This window comes from Monodelphis domestica, chromosome 3 (genome assembly GCF_027887165.1).
Source record: "Monodelphis domestica isolate mMonDom1 chromosome 3, mMonDom1.pri, whole genome shotgun sequence".
In the NCBI taxonomy this organism is placed as follows: Eukaryota; Metazoa; Chordata; class Mammalia; order Didelphimorphia; family Didelphidae; genus Monodelphis; species Monodelphis domestica.
This window is the reverse complement of record NC_077229.1, coordinates 488,706,275-488,727,595: the sequence shown is the minus strand read 5'-3', so window position 1 is coordinate 488,727,595 and position 21,321 is coordinate 488,706,275. Positions and strand designations below refer to the sequence as shown.

At 33.7% G+C, this 21,321-nt stretch overlaps 1 protein-coding gene across 5 annotated transcripts in view; it reads right to left on the bottom strand.

The window, feature by feature from the left end:
* Positions 1–21,321, bottom strand: part of POLK (DNA polymerase kappa) — a 91,303-nt gene that overhangs the window by 30,124 nt on the left and 39,858 nt on the right. For all 5 annotated transcript variants that reach the window (XM_007486550.3, XM_007486551.3, XM_007486552.3 and 2 more), the window contains 2 exons: positions 19,123–19,242; positions 4,085–4,237 (listed from right to left, as the gene is read on the bottom strand). In XM_007486550.3, the coding sequence (XP_007486612.2) occupies positions 4,085–4,237; positions 19,123–19,242 (273 nt within the window). The remainder of the gene's footprint in view (positions 1–4,084; positions 4,238–19,122; positions 19,243–21,321) is intronic.

The following is a 21,321-nucleotide window of genomic DNA, read 5'->3' as shown; positions in this document are numbered from 1 at the left end:
GGGAAAGAACATGAATTATTTAACCATGGGAAAATATTCTAAATTAATTAAACAAAAATTTTCAATTAAAAAAATTAAGTGAGGCTTAGCTAAATCTTCAAAAGACAATAGTAGAAGAATATGAACAAAAAGATTTTCATAAGAAGTATAAATTACGCATTAAGGAAAAATGTTCCTAGTTCCTAATAAAAATGGAAATTAATTGGCAAAACAAGGCAATGTTGCATAATGGATAAATAGCTAAACTCAAGATCTGGAAGATCTAGATTCACAAACCTTGGGCAAGTGAGTTATCTTTCCAGTGTCTCCAGCAATAGTTGACAATATATGAGTGATAGCAGGAGTTTCTATAATGGAAAAGCTATTTGGATGACACAAGTCTGGGCCCAAAAAAATTAAATAAAACAACTTTAAGGTGAACTCTGAGTCATCATATTGGCAAGATAGTAAAATATGAAAAGAGTCAATTGTGGAATGGAGTAGGAGCAGACAAACATATTAAGAAATTGTTGATGGAACTATGATTTGTTTTAGCTGTTCAAAAATGTTTCGAATTATGAGAAAAGAGACCAAATATTCATAATATTAAGATTCAACAATTCTAATACTAGTTAAAGACAGAATGAAAATCCCCATTTCAAAATATTATTGCAGCACTTTATATGTTTGAGAAAAATGATAATGAAGTAGGGAGTCAATCAATTATGGAATAACTGAAGTTTCTGTGATGTGAATATAATAGAACATTTTTGCTCTATAAGAAATGGGGAACTTAGAGATATACAAAGACTATGGCAGATAAAAGGAAAAGGAATGATGAGAAAATATACTTGCTGACTATAATAATCCAAATGAAGACTAAAAGGTAGCTGGTGTAATGACCAATATTGATCCTAGAAGGCAAATTATGAAACATTTCCCTCTTCTTGTTAGAGAAGTAAACAGGTATAGAGTGCCACAAATGGAATCACATTTATTCCTCTGTTAGTAGGTTTTGCTTAACTGTTTATGTTGTTTTGTTACCAGGGAAGTTCAAGTTAGCTGTGCATATGAAAAATACAAGGAAATGATTTAGTATAAAAGTTAAAAAACTTTTCAAATAAAAAAAAATTAGAAATAATCTTCATATTTAATAATGGTGAGACCTATTGTACTAGTCATTTATGAGAACTTGGAAAGTGGAGATTCTTGTTCTTGGCTGATAATTTGAACTCTAGGTCTAGGACACAGGGAATCTTCTTGGGATTTTTTTTTTTTTAACCCTTACCTTCCATCTTGGAGTCAATACTGTGTATTGGCTCCAAGGCAGAAGAGTGGTAAGGGCTAGGCAATGGGGGTCAAGTGACTTGCCCAGGGTCACACAGCTGGGGAGTGTCTGAGGCCAGATTTGAACCTAGGACCTCCCATCTCTAGGCCTGGCTCTTAATTCACTGAGCCACCCACCTTCCCCCTCTTCTTGGGATTTGGTAGGGAACAAATATGCTTCTATGACTTGCTTTTGCCGTCAAGTTTTGTCCTCACATAGTAGGTTTTTATTTGTGTTTGTCCTCAGGTGAACTTCTGTACACTCACTACAAATAGTAGGGACAGAACCTAATTGTCCTATATGTTATTGTCTTCCTGTTTGTTTGTTTTTTTAAGAAGATGTTAATGCTGTTAAGGTTCCTGGCAAGTAAAATTTTGAATGTGGGCCAGGGAAAAGAATTGGGAAAGGTGGCATCACCCAGAAGCTACCATTCTCCTTGAAATGAATTGATACCCCCTGCCAGAAGATGAGAAAACCCACTATCATAAATATGGACTGTGTCTACAGTCTCAACAAAGAAAGAAAAGCAAATCTGAATTTAACAAAAAGTAGAAATTATTTTTCCCTGACTCCTCCCCAGACCACATCTGATCAACAAAGCTATAATAATAAGATCAAATTGCCAACAATTACCATATTTTTCTACTGACAACTTTTTGTCTTTGTAGTATTTACAATAGCCATATATACTCCATTCAATGGAAGGGGACCATGTAGGAGAGAAATTGGAACAAATTGTACAGGACACATTAGAAGGACACAAAGTGGTTCACATAAGCAAGCATAAAATGATTTCAATGGGGTTGCTATGACAGCTATGCATACAGAAGAATAGAAAGACATGCTGATATGAACTCCTATACTTAAACTGCTTGAGAACTGAATTTTTTAGCAACAATGAATAACAAGGTTTAAGTTATAATTTTGAAATTTCCCTGATGTTCCTTAAAGCAAGACTCTTTTGTAAGCCTACAAATTTTGAAGTCATCTATCAAACTAACAGAATTCTGTTTGAATAAATTTAAAGAATTTGTGATCCAAATTTCATTAAATTAGAAGCCAATTTCTATACCACACCAGGAAAGGACACTGTATTTTTCTAAAACAAATACTTAGCATATGCTGTATCTGCAAACAATAAGAATTTCTTTTTGCCAGAGTAGGGAGTGCTTTTTTTTTCATTTTTCATCTTTTTATTTCAAATGTTTACAAATCCAAACAAAACGATCATTTCCATATATAAAAATAAGATATTATACAAATGAAACCACAGATCTCCCATATGTTTAACTTGCCTTTCTTTGTATCTACATAACAGATTCCGTCCATTAGTGTCCCAACCTCTCTCCACTGCATCACATAGGATACTGTCATGGAGATTAACATGTTCATATAAATTAAATTAAGTTAAATTCTTCTTGTTCTATCTCTCTGTTCACCTTCTGGAAGTAGCATTCTCAGTTTATTCTTCTGGTATTAGTTCTATGGCTGTGAACAATGTTCTCTTGGTTCTATGTTTCACTGTTCATTATCTCATATAGTTCTTTCTAAGTTTTAAAAAAATCAGTTTGTTCATTGTTTATTATGGTGCAGTAGTATTTCATCACAACCATATACCACAATTTGTTTAGCCATTCCCCAACTGATGGGCATCCCTGTAGTTTCCAATTCTTTGCCACTACAATGAGAGCTCTTTTTCTCTTTCCCTAATCTCCATGGGAAACAGACCTAGCAATGGTATTGCTGGGTGAAGTACTGAAATATTGAATGAAGAAGCAAGACTGAGCCTATTTCCAATGAGCCAGAACCAATTACAATATTTACATAATTATTATTTCAAATAGTGTGAATTCAAAAACATGCCTCTACTTTGTAGGATTTGTGTTTCACATTAATTTGGTCCTGCCTGTAATTTGGAGTAGAAAGAACTGTACTTATGAAATTGGGACTTAGCTGTAATTTGGGATAGAAAAAAATTTCCTTGACTTTATTATAACAGCTGTGAAGAGTGAATCAAACTTTCTTTGTCTATCAATCAGCAATTTTTAAATTAATCAGCTAAAAACTTAAATATCCCTTCTTAACACTAAGTAAGGGAGTTCGCAAGCCACTTACTAGAGTGGGTAACAATTTCAGAGGTCACTGACCACCCCTCTGGGCAATGCTAAACAAATTGAAAGACTGCAATTGGTTCCTCTAAAGTGGAGGAAGGGACAGAAAGTGATGGGAAAAAGGACTATAAAAAATACTGAACTTCCTATCTAGGGATCTTTGGCTGGTTATTTGGTTTTTGGAGGTGGCTTTGAACTTGACCTTCGGCTTGGACCTTGACTTTGGCTCTTGGACAGCTTCTTGGAGGACTGCTTCTGGATCTTTTCCTTTGGGTGAGTGAGAAGCTGGCCTTCCTTTCCTGGATTCTGGAGAGATTAGTTCCAGAGTGGCTTTCCTGTCTGGGAGAAGGCAGAATTGGTGGAACCTTTGCACAAGTTACCACCAGGTCCTCTGGCTGAGGGTTACAGAGCTTTGCTGGGGCTGAGTCAGACACTGGAACAACATTTAATGTTTTAGGCTAGACGTTTTCTCTACCTTCTTCTTACATTTCTCTCACTCTTTTCACCTCTTTGTAAGTAAAAGCTACTAAAAGTCATTTTGACTTGTGCTTTAATATTTTTAAATTGGCAACCACAATATTACTTTAGAATTCTTATATTTTAATCAAAACCCTAAATTTAATTTCTTACACAACATTCTTTCTGTCTTGGATCTTTACTGACTTACCAGCATACGCATTGATCCTACTGCAATAGGCTTATCCCTCAGTTCTGGATTGTCTCTCATTTCTACAGCTGCATAAAAAGCATCCATGTCGATGTGTATAATAGTACAGTGCAGGTCACGGCTCTGTTCCAATTCCATTGCAAATTTGTCAACCTAAATGAAAAAAAGAATGGACACTTTAAATATATATTTTGTTACTAAAAGATGCTAGTGCTACCATATTGTTTACTTTCAGAAGAAAAGTTTAAATCTGAGTCAACAGAAAAAGAATACTCATAAGATATATTCAGAACCAGAGTGGTAATATAATGACTTCTTGCATAGTCTCTATTACTTGATAACTTTATTTTTTTAAATTGAATTTTATTTTCGGTTCCAAATTCTCATTCCCTCTACCCGTTTCTCTGTCCATTGAGAAGTCAATGCCTTATGTATATGAAATCATGAAAAAGATACTTCTCCATTATTCATATATTTTTCTTTGGGGAAAAAAGATTTCCTTGCATCAATATCCTATGAAAATTTAAAAACCTAAGTTCCCTTCTCCAAATATGTGTAACTTATCAATATCAACAATGATCGATAGTAAATGTTTTGGATGGCTTTAAACCTGCACACTTGATGGGTAGAAACTGAACAGATTATTGATTATAGGTGATTACAATAAATGTAACCAGTATTCCCATAATAGTGTTGGTGTAAATAACTGCATAGAGTTCAATACTGTTTTCAGCAGTTGAATCAAAATTCAAGATGATTTCTAAGAATAGATCAACAATCATGTTAGAAGCTAGTTTGGCATTTTAATACTTAGCAGTGATTGAAAAAGGAAGTGAAATTGAAGTGTTACAATTCCATCCTTTTGATATATCCATTTCAGTATGGACAATCAATATAAACTGTAAGCTCAGGTGAGAAAATGAAAGCGAATGCAAGATAGAACCATGTATGGAACAGTACTGCCATTTTCTACTTCATAACTAATTTCTCATTCTTAAAAAAGAACATTAGAAGTACTATACAAGCAAGGGCCTATGTTGGTGCAATAATGCAAATACTGTGGTTTTATGTCAGTAATGATATGTTGCTCAGTTTTACTAAATTGCTTTCCCCCTTCTTTTTGGTCTTCTTTGTTACAAGGCATGGATCAAGAAGAAAGAGAAGGAGAAGATTCAGAGATGAAAAGAATATGAAAACAAAATATATCAATAAAAAACTTTTAACTGGAAGAAAACTATTCTTAGCAGGATGGATCTATTAAAAGAAAGGCCAAATATATTAACAGAAAGAATTAGTTCACTTAATCAGAGTCTGTATACTAGAAACATTATGACTATTAAGAATACAAAGACAAAATGATCCCCTTATAATTATGATTCCAATGAAGTTTATACTTGGCATAGCAGCAGGTATTCTATAAACATTGTAATGCGTAAAGAATTAGTTTCCATCAACAATGATGGCATTATCTATATCCTAGACTAGTGATGGTAAGCCTTTTAGAGACTGAGTGCCTAAACTGCAACCCTCACACCCCATGTGAGCCCTCCCATCTTGCCCCAGATAGGGGAGGGAGGAAGTGCTTCCATTGGGCTGCTGGGAAAGGGGTGGGTGATGTGAGAAATGTCCTTAAGTACATGTGGAGAGGGGGAAGGAAGCAGCACCCTTTGGCAAGAGTACCATAGGTTCATCAACATGGTCCTAGATTATGGAATATTCTGCAAAATAGTTTTTGTAAAAAAGATTTTATTGAAATACAAAGACAGATGAAATTAATAGCATTATTGAAAGCTACCCTAAAAGGCAAAGTGCTCTCTGACTTGAACACCTTCAACTAAAAATCATTATCTTAAAAACTATAAGCAGAAATACAGAGAAAGTGAACACTAATTAAGCTTAAAATTTATGCATGTTGCTGTTAGAAAAGGAAAAAAACTGGTGAATTCCACTCAGGCCTTCTTCTGTTTAACAATATCATTTTACCTAAAACAATGATCATTCAAAACAGGGAAATTCAAATTGGGAACATTTGTGCCTTTGGACTGAACAAAATATTATAGTGTATAGTAAAGGACAGGGGACCAGTTCACTGTCCCTCAGACTGTTGGAGGGCCAGACTATAAAAATAAAAACCTAACCCTAACCCTAACAGGGAAGCAGTATACACAGTGTGGAATCCCTTCCCCCAGATCGCTGCTCACCATGCTGACTTCTTCCATTGTGCAGCCACATAATCCTTTGTGTGGCACCTTATTTTAGGTGCCACACAAAGGATTATGTCACCAGAAGCAGTACTGTACATGAGCAACGCCTCGCTTTGTGGCACCACCACATGCAGTATTCCTCTCAGTGACCAGCAATGAAAGAGGTGCCCCTTCCTGAAGTGTGGGGACCCCTGGTAACGGAGGGAAAAAAAAGTTGAGTACAAGGGAGAAATCATTAGACCTTTTTGTACTTTAGTTTTTTAAGTCTTCAAAATGATGTGGTTAAATTAGATTTTCAAACTCCTTTTGAATTCTAAAATGCTGATAGTGCTTTCCCCCTTCCTTTAAAGCTAACTTGCATCTGCTCTATGTTTACCTGTATCAAGGTACTTAAATTTACATAGAAATATACAACACACTTTTTTTACAGACAAATAGTCACAACTCACTAGAATATAAGTTCTTTGAAGGCAAAGATTGCTTTCTGTTTCTGCTTCTTCTTTTTTGGTATCCTCAGGATTTAGCACAGCATCTGGCATATAGTATTTAATAGTTGACTGACTGATTTTCCCTAAGGTCCTAGAAATGAAATCTTCCTTGCTTCTTCCTTGCAAGGAGCAAAGCTTTGCTCCTTCTTAGGATGTATCTTTTTTAGGTCACTATGCTCAATGATTTATCTGTTTGTAAAATTTTCCTTAGGAAGATTTCATTTCTAGGACCTTAGGGAAAATCAGTCAGTCAACTATTAAATACTATATGCCAGATGCTGTGCTAAATCCTGAGGATACCAAAAGAGAAGAAGCAGAAACAGAAAGCAATCTTTGCCTTCAAAGAACCGCACCTTGTCCAAAAAAGGTATAAATGCTAAGTTTCTAGGAAACAAATAACAGTTACCAATTTTAAGCTATGAGACAGGCAGGACCAGGCTGTGCCAAATGACTAGACAAAGGGATAATTTTTTGAGAAATGTCATTGAAGATAAAGACTAAATTCTTTTGTGCAGGACTTCACACATAGTAGGACTATTGAATACAGGAATGAATGTTAAGTAGGAGAAAAACAAGATAATAAGGAAGATCACTAGTCAAGTACAAGGTATTCCCTATGGAGTCCATCATCCAACAGAATGCACTCAAGAGTCTTTTGTGGGAAGGAATTTTAAGTCAGGTCTCTTTGTCAAGTAGAGAAGTTCTAGAATATTGGGGGGGGGGGGTTGTGGCTCATACTCCCAAAGTAAATAGTATTTCATAAAAGAGAAGAAATCACCATCTTAAAATTAGGCAATATAATATAAACAGAAAAATTGCTAAAAGAGGAAAAAAGGTACTCTGTTGTTAATCTTTAGACACTTGAACATTTATTTAAGTAGTAGTATCCTTTAATTCTCCATAGCATAATTCATTCATTACTAAATCATAACATTTCTTTGAGGGACAATCTGTTTTTTTAAAAAAGGCCTATGTAATGTAATGTAATGTAATGTAATGTAATGTAATGTAATGTAATGCAGTATAGGGACAAAACTGAAAAATGTCAACCTACTGTTTAAGAGGCTTGATAATTCACTTGTTTTTAAATTTTATTTACTTATTTAGAATGTTTTCATAGTTTCATGATCCATGATTTTTCCCATTCCTCTTCCCTCCCCCCCTGTAAAGATAATTTTAGGGTATTGTGACTTAAATCTAGATTTAATTGGCCACCAGGGGAAATCCCAAATAAAATACCCAAGTCAGTCTGGAAATTTATGGTAATTTAATTAATATAGAAGGATGGAATTTAAAAAGAAGGAGGGAAGAGGATATAGGATTTCTCCTGCTTGGCCTGTGCCAGGGGAAGTTTAAAATCCCTACCTCTAGGTCTCTGAAGAATATTAGAGGCTTCTAAGAGATAAAGTTTGGAAAAGTAAAGGAGGGAAATAGCCAGAAACTCACCACTGAACTGGACAATAGCTTGTAGCCACGCTAAGATGCTGAAAGGCCCAGTACGCTACTATCAGCCAATTCTCTGCCTCAAAAGGTCCCAGAGAGAGGAAGTGGTCCAAATATATAGATTTTTCACCCTTGTGTCTCCTCCTCTAAATTTTCACATCTACCAATCACACCAAAGGCTTTTCTCCAGGACTGCCCATACTTTTAGTTCTCATCTTCTTTTGATTAATTTATTTATTGATTATCTTTAGAGTTACTTAACCTTTTTGTGATTAATTTAACCTTTATAGATATTTAACACCTTCTTGTATTAAGATCTTAAGATATATTTAACTTAAAGTTCGAGCTTCACTATAAGGTAAGAGTTAAGTACCTTCATTGTTCAACCAGGAGATTACAACTTTTTCTTCCCCTAAAGTGTGGTCTAAGTAGGGTGGAGTAATTTAGAGTTCCCAAGACATTCCTCAGGAAATAGCTAAATCCAATCTTCACAACCCTCCCAGAGCTGATAAGCAATTCTACTGGGTTATGCATGTATCATTATTCAAAACCTATTTCTCTAAGTAATTAGAGATCACACCAAAAAGACTTTTAGTAGCTTTATTTACAAAAAGGTAGAAAGAGTAAAAGTAGAGAAATGCAAAAAGAGGGTAGAGAAGATGTCTACCCTATCACACTAAATATTGCTCCATTGTTCAGCTCAGCCCAGCAAGGCTAGTGTATAAATGGAGATTTTGAACCCTAGACTTCATTCCCCATAAGTCCTTGGTATTTCCCAGAATTCCCTATAATTTCTCCTGAGTCTCCATGTTGGCGAGATCACGATTGGTATTTAACTGGCAGTAACGCCTCCCACGTTCTCTTCCTTTATAATGATGCAGCAAGTATAGTGGTAAGCTAAGTGTGGGGATTTTAAATGGGCTAATCAGCCATGGACATGTGGTTTTTATTTTCTATCCTCCTTATTCCTTGATTTCTAATGATCCTTAATAAACCTCATAAAATATAATATTTTTATTATTGGAGATATAAATTTAATTTTTACACTTGTTAACCCTTGACTGGAGGACCCAAAGTTCCACCCTCCTCCAAGAAAGGAAGGCCTCTCTGAAACTCTCTTCAGATACCAGGAAAGGAAGTCCAGCTACTCATTCACACTAAGAAGTCCCAAGTTACCTCCAAGAGGCAGGTCACCAGTCGAAGACCATTACCAAAGACAATGATGACCTCCAGAAGACTGCTTGCAGAAGACTCTCTCCAGCTGAGGAAGTTCTGGGCTTTTATAGTGACTTCTTGTCCCTTCCCCCCCTTCACAGGGGCCAATCACAGCTTCTAAATTGTCTAGCACTGCCCAGGAGGTGGTGTCTGTGGGATTCATACCTCTCATCCTCTGAAGGTATAAAATTTTATCAAAAGGATTCACAAGTTCCTGACTGATTAAGTTTCTGAGAGTATGAACTCTTTAAGTAAGTGACTTGTGAATTCTTTTACTTGTTGGCTAACAAAGTGTTAAGTAGGGGTGGTTTCAGTTTTTGGTTGATTAAATTAAAAGTTGCTGACTGACAAAGTTTGATTCACACTTCACACTTCCATAACATCAAAACCCCAATTATAAACCTATCAAACCATGTGATCAATCATATATTTTTCTTCTGCATTTCTGCTCCCGCAGTTCTTTCTCTGGATGTGGATAGCATTCTTTCTCCTAATTTCCTCTGGATTGTCCTGGATCATTGCATTGCTGCTAGTAGTCTATTTCTTTTGATTGTGCTATAATGTATCAGTCTCTGTGTACAATTTTCTCCTGGTTCTGCTCCTTTTGCTCTGCATCAATTTCTGGAGGTCTTTCCAGTTCACATGGAATTCCTTCAGTTTATTATTCCTTTCAGCACAATAGTATTCCATTACTATCAGATACCCTTCTAAAATTCTAAAACCTCACTACAACATAGAGGTGACCAAATAAAGGTATGCTGATAGAGCATAAACTTTGGAAACCTTGGAAAGACTAATTAAGGAAAGAACTAGTTTAGCTAAATTTTCAGAGAACACCAATTATATATTGCTGGCCATGGAGATTAAACCATCTAGATTAAGGGAACAGAGGGGTTGAGAGTTGTATCATTGTGCCAACATGGCTGAAATCATGGCTTCCTCAAGTACTGAAGCAATAAGAAATTAATCAAAACTAGGTTACTTTTTACAAAAGACTCTGTATCACAAACTATTGATCAAGAAGACATGAAACTCTTTCTTTGAGGCTACACTGTAAAATAAATGAGAAAATCAATGATTTTTAAGTATGTAATACTCAAATTCATTTTTAAAATGTTAAAGTATTTGAAAGTTGAATAACATGCAAAAAGACACTACTAATAATCTGGGAGCTAATACATTTCAATGAAGATATTCTGAAAAGGGTTGGAACTTCTGATTGCACTTAGTTTCCTATCCCTATCATTATAATAACAAATAAGTCTGCTTGGGATCTTAGCCTGGGCAAGTTTACTCATGTAATGTTGTCTTAGTAGGGCCTTCTAGATGAATGTATGAGAAAGTTCCTTCCTTAACAGCTTACCACTGAGTTTTTTGTTATTGCTTCTTTCCTGTCACTAGTTTCTCAAAAGGAAGGAAAATGACAAATATAAACGATAGCACATTTACAAGACACAAACCCAAAAGGAAATTAGGTAAAGCTGAAAATAAATTTGGCAATTTAAATAAAAAATACAATTATGACCCATTGTAATTAAGACGGCATTTTTTAGGAATAATGTTCCCTTCTGTCATATTAAGTATATATTCATTATGACATTAATAAATGTGAGAAATAGTAGGAACAGTTTTACAAACTAATGAAAAAGGCTTTGTGATGATTTTTAGGTTACATTTGGCAAGGATATAGTCATTTAGGAAAAAAATGGTATTAACTTATAGTTCTTTTGGATATAGCTGTAGGTTGGTACATTAACCTCTATCTTGTCGCAAAGCACATCTTGTCTTCTTTCATTTTAAAAACATAATATTGTTTTTCTCTCACAAAAAGCTATACCCTCTCCTTAGAATGAGAGTTGAATAGTACTTCAGAAGTAAGACAGCCTAACATTTGTTTTCTTTGCCAAACCAAGGAAATATATCTCTTGAGAAACAGGATAAACTATTTAGAGCTGTCAATGTATCACACAAGTTTTTCTTCTATATGAATTTTTTAAAACTGGGAACAATAATGATAAAGCAAATCTTTTGTTACTCTTTCCTTCTATCTTTTATTTAAAAAAAAAAGCATGGAATCATATAATTCTTTATGCCTATAACACTCTCCAATTTCTCAATGTTAAAATGCTAATCTTTCAAAATCCAACCCAGATGCTGTGCCTTCCCTCAATCCCTTCTTGATTCCCCAAGCCAGATGAGATCTCTCACTCTTCTGTATTCCCAAACATTTTGTTTTACATTTGGTCATTTGTGGCAAAAGGAAGAAAAGGAGGAAGAGAAAAACAGGATGGAATGTTGAATAGATTGTAAAATAATCTCTGTTCATTTTCTTTGTCCAAAGGAATGGTTCAATCTGGAGGGAGTGTTGGTGGCTGTGGGGAAAGACTGATATAAAAACAATAACAAAAATCAACAAAAAAATTTTAAAGGAAAGAAGTTTTTCTTTCTCTTGTGGCATTATTTATCACATTCTAACTTGCATTATAGTTACTTGTGTAAGTATCTCATCTTCCCTACTAGATACTGCAAACTTTGATGACAGAAGTTGTTTTTTACTCATTTTTTTTTCATCTCAAGTGGAAAGCAAAAGTAGACACTCAGTACATATTTATGTAATGAGTAAATGGATAGATGGAAGGATGAAATAAATAGAAAAAAGTTAGAGAGCAAATAACAGTATGAATGGAAGCATTAAAACTAGATTTAAAAAAGAAAAAGCAGTTATTGTGGCTAAGCTTCTGAGGTTGGCCTTTAGTAATAAGAAAAATACATACAAATATGAAACAACCGTTTTTATGTAGTTTCTCAATTTTCTTAAAATTATGAAGCTGAAGTGTCAGTGATAAAAAACAAATATATGTATATGTATATATTCAACATATTAATTCAGGAAACAGAAGTTTGAGACATGACTGTCAGATGAAGGAAGGGGTGGGGCGGGATACCTGAAAACACTTAATGATGAATCATTTTCTCGAAAGGGAAATGGTAATAAGTAAAAGCTAAATTTAAAAGTCTGTTCTGTAGAGAAAAATCCTATCTCTTATTCTCATATTATACGAAGAAATTTCCTTTGTATACATAACTACAGTGGAAGTGAGTTGTGACAGTTACCAAAAAGAAACCTTCTCAAATGACATTTTCCTTTCTGACTCAGACATTCCATTTCCCTCTATTACTATTATTTCCCCATACTGAACTCTCATCTTGCTATATCTAGCAGTTCCACAGTATTGCTTTTATAAACTCCCCCTACTGAAATCCTTGCCAATGCTTTTTTCCTTCTGTTTTCCTTACTACAATTTTCCTCTTGAAACATAAATTCTGCTCCAACTATCCAATATGTACATTATCCTGGTTATCTTGCATATAAAAGATAAATTAATTTTAAACATCAACTTTCTATAGCACAATATAATATAAAATATAGATTTTTAAACTTAAAATTCTTCCCAATCTCTTAGATTAAAATAAATAAATTGGGGCAATAGAGCTATACTCTATCATTTCCCTGACAAGTTCTATCTATACATGGTGAGTACACTGGACTACAGCATACAGCACTCTCCTTGATCAATTCTTTAGTCAAATCAATCTTTTTTTGTTGTTGCTTAAATTAAAGAAAAATAATTTTTCAATGAACATTTATTATCTTTACCTACCACCTTCCCTAAAATAAAATAAAGAGAAAAACAAAACCTTTGAAACAAATATGCACTCAAGCAAAACGAATTCCCAAATTTGCCATATATTATTCTGTATCCTAAGTTTGGAGTGTCTATCAGGAGGTGAACAGCATGCTTCTTCAATGGTCCTGTGTCTGGTCTGCCTTAATCAGAATTATTGTCTTTTAAAATTGCTTATTTTTACGTTTTTAGAGTAGATATTGTTCTCTTGGTTCTGTTCACTTTATTACATCAGTTCATAAAGTCTTTCCAAGTCATTTCTTATGGCACAACAGTATTCCATTACTTTCAAATACTATAATTTGTTCAGCTGTTCTCCAACTGATAGGTACTGTCTAAAATTCTCAGTTCTTTGCCATCACAAAAAGAGCTACTATAAATATTTTTGCACATATAGATCTTTTTACTTAGTTAAAAAAATTATTTTATCAAATATCAAGCATTCATTTTCTCTTTCTGCACCTCCCCCCAGCAGTGGAAAAAATAAGTACAGAAACACAGAACCCTGATATCACATAAGCATAATTAAGCAAAAACAAATTTCTCAATTAGTTTTTATTCATATTAGTCTATTATCTCTTTGTCCTAAGGCGAGTAGTGTTTTTTCCCCATTATACTGGAAATATGGTTTTTCATTTAGTTGATTAGAAGAGTTCTTAAGACTTCATTCTACATGAGATAGGATAAGTCTTTCATTGTCTTTTTGAAATCATCTTTCCCCCTCATTTCTTACAGCAAAATAATATTTTATCATATTCATAAACTATAATTTATTCAGTCAGTTAGTTGATAGATATCCCCTTAGTTTCCAGTTTTTTTACCACCACAAATTTCTATAATTTTGTACAAATATTATCATTTCCTCTTTCTTTGACCATCTTTGGTTAGAGGCTAACAGAGTTATTTTTAATTTTTTGTGCATAAAATTGTTTTCCAGAGCATTGTACTTTCACAGCTCATTCAAAAGTGTATGTTTTGTGCTTGATTTCCTATAGCCTCTCTAACATTTGCTATTTTCTTTTTTTGTCATCTTTGCCAATCTGATGGCTGTGATATGGTTACCTCAGAACTGCATTTATTTTTCTAATTAGTAGCAGTTTGGAGCATATTTTTATATGACCATAGATATCCTAGTTTTCTACCCTTGAGAACAGCCTTTTCAAATCCTAAGACTATTTGTCAAGTTGAGAGTGAGTTTTATTCTAATGAATTTGAATTTGTTTTTTATATATCTTAGAAGTGAGTTTTTAATTAGAGAAAAGTCTGCTGCAAAAGATCCCCTCTCCCCACTAGTTAATGTTTTCTTTTCTGATGTTCATCAGCATTTCTGTATAATCCAAAAAAAAAAAAAGAGATAGAGAAATACTATTTAAAATAATTACAGAATATTTAAAATACTTGAGTCCACCTACCAGGAACACAGAAGAACTATAGAACTATAGACATAATTAATTAGAGAAGTATTAATTGACCATGGTTAGGGCAAGTAAAATGAACTCTGACTAAATAAATTTGCTTATTCAATACCATACCAATAATACTACCAACAGATTACTTTAGGGAAATATAAAATATAATAATTAAAGTAATATGGAGGCACAAAAGGTAGGAATCTCCAAGAAAATAATGAAAAAAAGTGGGAATGAAGAGACCCTGGCAGTAACAGATCTCAAATTCTACTATAAACAAGTAATTGAAAAAAAAAATTTGGCATAGGTTAGAAATAGAGATCAATTTGTGGATTTTAAGTACAAAACATACAGAAGTAAATGAATCTAGTAGAAGCTCCCAGGTATTGGGATAATGACTCATTATTTGATAAAACCTGCTTGAGAATATTGGATAGCAATATGTAAGAAACTAATAATTTAAACACCAAGATAAGTTCCCAATGAGAATATGTTTAGATATAAAAGGTCACATCATAAACTAGAAAAACATGGAAAAGAATTAGTTCTCAGATATATGGATAGAGGAAAAGTTCTCTTTCTCTGACCTTTGATCTCCTTTGGGGTATAGACCTAATAATGTAATATGATCAGTGGATTAAATGGAATATACAGTTTAGTAACGTTTTCAAAGTTCCAAATTACTTTCCAAAATTGCTAAACCAATTCATAGATCCACTAACAATGCACTACTGTACCTATTTTTCTCTAGTCTGTCTAACAGCACACATCGCCTTAGTAGACAATAAATGTTTATTGACTTGACATTGGTTACTTTCTTTGTCATCTATGCCAAGATGACAAAGTTTGATGTAGAATTTCAGAGCTGTTTTGAATTTGAATTTCTCTAATTCTTAGTGATTTGGAACATTTTTCATATAGCTATTGATAATTTGTATTTCTCCTTCTGAAAATTGCCTGTTCATATCCAATAACCATTTATTCATTGGAAAATGTTTCTTATACATTTCAATCAATTCCTTGTAAATCTTGGAAATAAGACTTTTTTGTTTTGTAAGAGAAATCTACTTCAGAGATTCTTTCCCAGGTACCTATTAGCACACTTCTGACCTATAGCTCTACTCCTTTTATGTTTTTGGCCTTCTACAATTTACTTTCTTTCTTTCAGAGAAAGTCCAACAAATAGAGCTGATAATCAACATATATAGAATACACACACACACACACACACACACACACACACACACACATTCTTGCAATTCTGCTTTCAAAAATCACAAGAAAACCTACACATAATACTAGAACATGTTCCCAGTTGTTTAAGACTATAAATTCTTTTAGGAACATAGAATTTGTTATTTGTTTAATAGAGATAATAATGCATACAATACTTTGAAATAAATGGTTTTTTTAAACCATGAGATAAAATAAGATCAAAGGACAAAAGTAACAATCAAAAGCCCCAAAATGATGATTGCCTAAGATTTTAAAAAATAATTCTATCATCACTAGATATGGAGTTGGAATACATTATGTATTGATTTTTGTGACAAATGTTTGAGACATCCCATTTTTTCCTCTGGTTTAAAAGAAAATAAATTTTGCCAAACTACCTAAAATATGTTATTTATATTTTTACAATTGTGACTATGTTTTCACAAAAAGAATAGTCCATAATGTTAACAAAAATTTTTTTGCAACCATATGAAAAATATCCTCCAACTCGCCAACAAAGAGAAAAATGCAAATTAAAACAACTTGGGTTTAACCTCACACTCATTTGGTTGGCAACCATGACCAAAAAAAAAAGGAGAAAATGACAACTGTTAAAAGCCATATAGAAAAATAGGCATGCGAATGGACTACAGGTGGAACATGAATTTGTTCAGAAAATCTGGATAGGAATTTGGCATTATATTACCAAAATCAATGAACTGTGTGTGCACCTAAGCAATACCATTACTGGTATAAGATCCAAAGAAATCAAAGAAAGACAAAATGGACTCAGATGTACAAAATTATTTAAAGCAACAATTTTTGTTGGAGCAGAAAACTGAAAACTAAGGAGGTGATCATTAAATAAGGAATGGTTAAACAAATCATGCTTTACAAATATAATGGAATATAATTATTACACTTTAAGAAATGATGAAAAGGATAGATTCCAACATTTAGAACAGTGTATGTATGTAGTGTATTAGTGGAGAAATTGAGAAGGAACCAGAGTTGCCAGATACTTGGGGAATAAATATAAGGTAGCACCACTTTTTCCCTTTCCCCCAAGAAGATTTGTTAACTATGGAGTCAGGTCTGACTAAAGCTGAAAGGGTAAATGAAAATTCCCCTCAGCCTCCTTCTTTAGATGATTTACTTTGTAATTTCCCTCCTAACACACTGAATATGATTGAACCTTTAGTAAAAATCAAAATATCTATTTATTTGGGTAAAAGGCTGAAGTATAATGAGGATAGAGGAAAACAGGAAGTCCCTAGCTATTTCCCTTCTATAGATGATTTCAGGGATTTGAATCAGGGAGTCTTCTTTAGAATAGGCTCTGATTTTCCCCTAAGGGAAAAGTCTCTATTGGATAGAATCTATCCTAAAGGTATCACCAATGAAATGGACAGGATCTTCTGTTTCTCAGGCAAAAGGATTAAGGGATGTATGTAGTCTTCACAGTAAGGATTAGTTCCTTCTCTCTTCAGACCAAGGTGCAAAGAACCTTTAGCTTCTCAACTGCTCCTCCTTTTAGCTTGGCTGGAAAGTTCCATCCCATCCCCCAGATGGCAGCTGGATTCCATCTCATCTCTTCCTGAGACAGTTTTTCAAATCCAGTCTTTTCCATTCCTTCTGGCATTTCCCTCTTACACAGTAGTAGGCATTTAATAGATCTTTATCTATTAATTGATCAGATTAAACCTGTTACAATTTGTGTATAGAAAGATGGAGAATGAAGTGAGTAGAATGAGAACAATTGATAAATGCTATAAAGAAAAATGATTTGAAAGACTTAAGAACGTGCAGTGAAAAAGCATGTCTTTGGAATACCAATGATTAAATGTGTTTTCTAATTTCTGACAAAGAGGTTGTGGAATAGAACTGTAAAATGAGACAATTAAAAATAAACCTTCATTATTACAAATGAAGGTTTATTTTTAATTCTGAGGTAGAGGAGAATTGAATAGGATGGAATGGGTTAACAATAAAGATGCCTTCCCTCCCCCCAAAAGAACAATAAAAGAAAGAAGCACTATTAAGTCATTGAATGAACATAAGAGAAAAGAAATTCAGAAGGAGAAACAGTAGCATTGAAACTAACATATCTAATTTATTAATATCCTTTATTAAAAAGCATAATGTAAAAACTGAATAATGAAAATTAATTGTTTCAGATACAACTGTCTTTTTTTGTTGTTCTTTAAACATGAAAATGCTTTTGTTTGTTGGTGTTTGTCAAGTTCAGAATAACCAAATAATAATAATAACCAAAAAAGGGAAATCAAAAAGGTCAACTTTAACCACGATCAAAATTTGACAGTTTTATTTTAATTGTTAGAAGTGTATATCTTAAATTTATATAATCAACAAATGAATTAAAAATATTTTTCAATGTACAACCATGAATATTCAAGAGACTATTATTATTACTACTATAAAGGAAAGAGAATAAACAAAGGGAAGCCTTTAAGTGGAATTCTTCCAGCAAACTTCATGATTGTCATGCTGCACCCCTCTCCTCCTTATACATATATCCTCCAACCTGCTTGGTGTCTCCTTCCTGTTGTGACTATAGTAATTAAATCAACATTATTACTGTTGGAAGGACATGACAATCATTTGCCTTAGAACTCTATTCACTGACTCTGTGACCTGGTCACCACATACACAGTATGTTCTTTCTTGCTAAAAGAATGAATGTAAGCTTCTTAAGGGCAGTTGTCTTGCCTTTCAAATTCTTATGTGCCTCGACTTGACATACATTAAGGACTTAATAAATGCTTTTTTATTCATTTATAATATGGGACTGTAAGAGGAGTTTTCTTCATCAGGTATTTTCAATTTAGTCTCTATCATCTTTTTCTTTCCAAATGATTATCTTAGGTTTAAACATCAGGAAAATTAGGTGCAGAAGTTTCAAGAAGCTAGGCAAAGGCTTCATAATAATTGCAGAGTCAATGGACACAGGCTTTAACCCTGGAAAGAGTCTTCCAAACAAAGTAGAACATATATTTTGATTTTTAAAAATCCTCAACTTGAGTACTTATGTCATGAGATAAGATTTTATTATAATTTGAAATTCTTTATAATTTCAAGTTTACAAGAAAGCCTCTCTTTGGGTCAAATTTGAAGAAATAATTGCTTGGTTATGCTTTTCAGATAAATGAACTCTCTCAAAAAATACTAATACGTATGAAGCCTGGCTCAATTTTCTGCTTCGTGATTTAAAGGGTATGAGACAAAAGTCATCTTTGTGAGACAATATTTGAATATAATGCACCATAAAAATGCAAGATGTGCTATTTTTCTCTCAACTCTTCTCCATCCCCAAAGCACAAAGAGATCACTATTAAATAACAACAATTTAATTATTACCTGTAATTGTGCTTTCCAGAGCTGCTTTGTAGTAATTTGAGATTTTTGTTGCATCATATTTTCAATTCGTTGGTTTACTTGTTTTTCCTTTTTGAGCTCATTTTCATAAAATCTAGATCCCTATAACAAAAACAAAAAGAACAGAAAAATATTTTCAGAAGCTCATTTTATTTCCTTGCAATTTATATTAAGAGATTAACAAAACTCTTAAAGACAACCCCTTATTTTTTTATGTAGCATAACTTTAAAAGCAATCTAAAGGAAGTTCATAAGCTATAATAACTCTCATCTTAAAGAACAATTAATATAATCTTTACGTTAATGCTGAGTGATATCTACAGCAGTTAAGACAAGAAACAGGTTGGTTGGTTGTACTTCTATTCTTAGTGTCATTCATTTTGCTTGCTGAATTGGGCTTTTTACTTTGGTGAAAGGGTAAATTTTTGTTAAATTTAAATCCCTGGTGGAAATTCAAGCATTTTCAGTTGTCATTTAAATTAGAGCAAAGCTGTACTCTGTTTAAATAAAATATTCTATTCCAAACTATTAAGTTTGGAAAACAGTGATAAACAGAAACAATCTATTCATTTATTCTCTACTGTGAATATAGCAAAATGCCTACGTAAAAAAAGGCAAGATAAAGACAAATCTAGTTTGGTTTGTGTAAGGCAAATGAAACTTAGTTCAGCTATCTGTATTGTTATTAACATTTCCTTGGAGAAGAAAAGGGAAGGAAATTATTTTAACACCATATGTGTGTGTATATATATATGCAGTATGCAGGCACTGGGCTAATTAGCTTTTTTTTTTTTTAAGCAAATGTTATCTCATTTGAGTCTTACAACAACCCTGAATGATAGGGACTATTATTAATCTTATTTTACAGATGAGGAAAATGAGGCACAAAGAGGCATCAGGATCACATAGATAGTAACCGAGGCCACATTAGAACTCAGGGCATCCTGATTCCAGGCCCAGGACTCTATCTATTGTACTGTCAGCTGCCTCTAAAAGAAAAGGAAAAGGAAATTATAAACAAAAGAGAGAAGCATGGAAAGGATACAAGAATGGAAAATTGTTTTAGAGTCAGAAATTCCTGAAGGAGTCAGTGAAGGAAAACCAGGGAATTGAGGAGTCGAGTAAGACAGGGGTACTAACACTTCAGACAATGTTCTCTAACATTTTTTAGAAGGAGGAACTGACATGGTGGTACCACTTACTCCCTGTGTGACCTTGAGCAAATCACTTATAACTGGCTGAGCCTTAGTTTCCTCTTCTTTAAATAAGAGCCTTAGTTTCCTCTTCTTTAAATAAGCGTTGGCCAACAGGATCTCTGGAGTTCCTTCCAGCTTTATGCCTATGGTCTTACGATGCCCAAATGACTACTTCTTAGGCATTGCCCAAACTGGATAGAATTCCTTTAAGTAACTTTAACACCCCCTATAGGTCCCAAGACCCAGGGAAAAATGAGGATTGGAATTGAACCTTGCAAAACATAAAAGGATACTGTGTTTAAGGGACAACAGGAAAAGAGAGGAAGACAACAACCAGATCTGCAATAAGGTGAAACAAGCCTGACCACAAGCTAGAAATAGCTAGAAATACATACGCTGGTAGTAATGAATATGAAGTAAATAAACAGAGCAATCCCTGGAGATGAGAATGAGTTAATTGGATGCTGATCTATAATCAAAAGGCCAAAGAATTATACCTGTCAAAGGAACATGCCTCAACATGAGAGAGATATTACTCCCTTAAATGCTCAGCATGGTGCCTGGTACATAGTAGGAATTTAGTTGAAGATTATTGATTGAAGAGTCTATAATATCTGTGAATCCCCACATCTAGTGGTCACTAGTTGGGCAAAAAGTTAACTAAACACCAAAAGCTGCCCTGACCATCTTGACTCAGTTCTCCAATTTTCCTCAAGCACTGTTCAGCTATGATTTTCTTTGAATCCTAATCATTATTTAATATTTTGTTGCTGTCATATTCCTTGTTAGTTAAATAATTCCAACCTGTTTTTTTCTGGTCCTTTCACTTATTCTGAAAAGGATTGCAGCTCTGTGTGCTGATGGTCCTGACAGAAAAACTGCTCTTAATATCTAGTCTCCTCTCAGTACTGTTTCTCTACTGACCCAATTCAGTTCCAAAGGATCTCCAGTTGCTTCTGTGACCAAATTTTGACAGATTTACTCT